Raw genomic sequence first — 2,140 nt, 5'->3', positions numbered from 1 at the left:
GAGTGAGAGGGTGGTTCATATCCAATGCACTAACTCAGCGCATCAGCCTCCATTGCTCTTGCTTTTGTGTTTGATCAGGTGTGATATGAACACCAGTCGACTGGATTTCTTACAATTGTTTGTGTTAGAGCTCTACAGCAACTCTTCTTTCCAGCAATGCTTTGTCATTTGTAGTAAAAACACTTGTGGACAACAGAATACCATTCAAATTTTATAAAATGCTCAGGTAATATTTGCCTTCCACAGTTAATTTACCTTTTCACAGTGATTATGAAAATGCTAGAATATGAATATTCTTATTTTTCCCTTCAGGTAACATTGAAGCAAACCTCTGATTTGGGCCAATGTTTGGAGCAAATCATTCTGCAGTGTCTGAATTTGTGCTGTTGGGGCTTTCAAATTCCTGGGAGGCCCAGGTTTTCCTTTTTTTCTTTTCTTGTCTGTTCTATGTGTCCAGTTTGACAGGGAACTTCATCATAGTTGTTACAGTCACCTCTGACCCGTACCTGCATTCACCCATGTACTTTCTACTGGCTAATCTCTCTATTATTGATCTTATATTTTGTTCCATTGCAGCCCCCAAAATGATTTGTGATCTTTTCAGAAAGCAGAAAGTCATCTCTTTCAGAGGCTGTATCAGTCAGGTCTTCTTCAGTCATGCTGTTGGAGGCACTGAGATGGTACTGCTCATAGCCATGGCCTTTGACAGGTATGTGGCCATATGCAAACCTTTACGTTATCTGAGCATCATGAGCCCACGAATGTGCCTATTAATATTAGTTGCTGCTTGGATCATTGGCCTCATTCATTCATCAACCCAGTTGGCTTTTGTTATAAACTTGCCATTTTGTGGCCCTAACGTACTAGACAGCTTTTATTGTGACATGCCACGACTCATCAAGCTTGCATGCACAGATACTTATAAACTGGAGTTCATGATTGCTGCCAATAGTGGGTTCATTTCCTTGATTGCATTCTTTTTACTCATCATCTCCTATGTCTTTCTCCTCACCACTGTCCAGAAGCAGTCCTCAGGATGTTCATCTAAGGCCCTTTCTACTCTGTTGGCTCATATTATAGTCGTAGTTTTGTTTTTTGGCCCATTGATTTTTTTCTATGTGTGGCCTGCTCCTTCAACACATGTAGATAAATTTCTAGCTATATTTGATGCAGTTTTGACCCCCTTTCTAAATCCAGTTATCTATACATTGAGGAACAGAGATATGAAGATTGCCATCAGGAAAGTGTTTTGTCAGCGCTTGGCTTTATAGAAAATCAATATAGCTGGCTTGGTTGAGATATAAAATTCTTAAGTGAGTACTGGAAATTCCTAACAGTCAATCCCTGTTAGAGATCCTTTGAGTTGTGTTAGAGATCCTTTGAGTACATTCAGACAATCACCTCCTGTTAGGTGAGTATTTTGTTTCTACGAAATAATGAGTAATGTTTTCCATGAAGAAAAGAAGGTATTTCTATAAAACAAATAGGAATCAAATATTGTATTAACTTTTTGATCCTTAAATAACTGTGCCAACAATTACTTTTACATGTGTTTATAACAAAGGTGGTTTGGTTCTAACAATAAATGTACTGGCTTTAAGCTGTTCTACTATCATTGTGATTCTTCCTTTAATGTAAAGATATTAATTTTAAAACTAGGACAGGTAGACAATTTGGTAATAAAGGTCAACTGCTGAAAAATCTATAACTATCTATATTTTAATTATTTATTGTATTTATTTTGAAAATTTATTTTTAAATAAAATCCTCAACTCTTCAAATGCCCATCTTATTTCTCAAATTTATGGTCTTTTTTCTATATTATTGTTACACATATATTCTATATTATTGTTACACATATATTAATGAATGACATTTACATATAATGGGATGAATCTATGTAGTATTTATCATTTGTATATGATTTTAGGGTGGTCACTTGGTATTGGATGGCAAGTTATTGTCCTCATTCTTATGGAAGACTGATCCTTCCTCATAAATCAATAATTGTGTTTAGTTTTATATTTGGGAATGTAGTCTTGTGAGATCTCTCTTATCCATGTTGGCATGTCAGTTGGCATTATCATTACTTAGGTCTTGTTTAGGCAATCATATGGTGGGGTTTGTGGATCCGGTTTCT

At 35.9% G+C, this 2,140-nt stretch overlaps 1 protein-coding gene across 1 annotated transcript; it reads left to right on the top strand.

Annotated features, from left to right (window-relative positions):
* The first annotated feature begins 344 nt into the window (after positions 1–344).
* Positions 345–1,271, top strand: LOC116900576 (olfactory receptor 4F15-like). The gene has a single exon (XM_032902299.1). It carries the CDS (start codon positions 345–347, stop codon positions 1,269–1,271), a length of 927 nt encoding a protein of 308 aa, XP_032758190.1.
* Positions 1,272–2,140: the final 869 nt, after the last annotated feature.

The sequence above is a fragment of the Rattus rattus genome, chromosome 5, assembly GCF_011064425.1.
Source record: "Rattus rattus isolate New Zealand chromosome 5, Rrattus_CSIRO_v1, whole genome shotgun sequence".
In the NCBI taxonomy this organism is placed as follows: Eukaryota; Metazoa; Chordata; class Mammalia; order Rodentia; family Muridae; genus Rattus; species Rattus rattus.
Note: the sequence above shows the minus strand (reverse complement) of the source record. Positions and strands in the feature narration are given on the sequence as shown.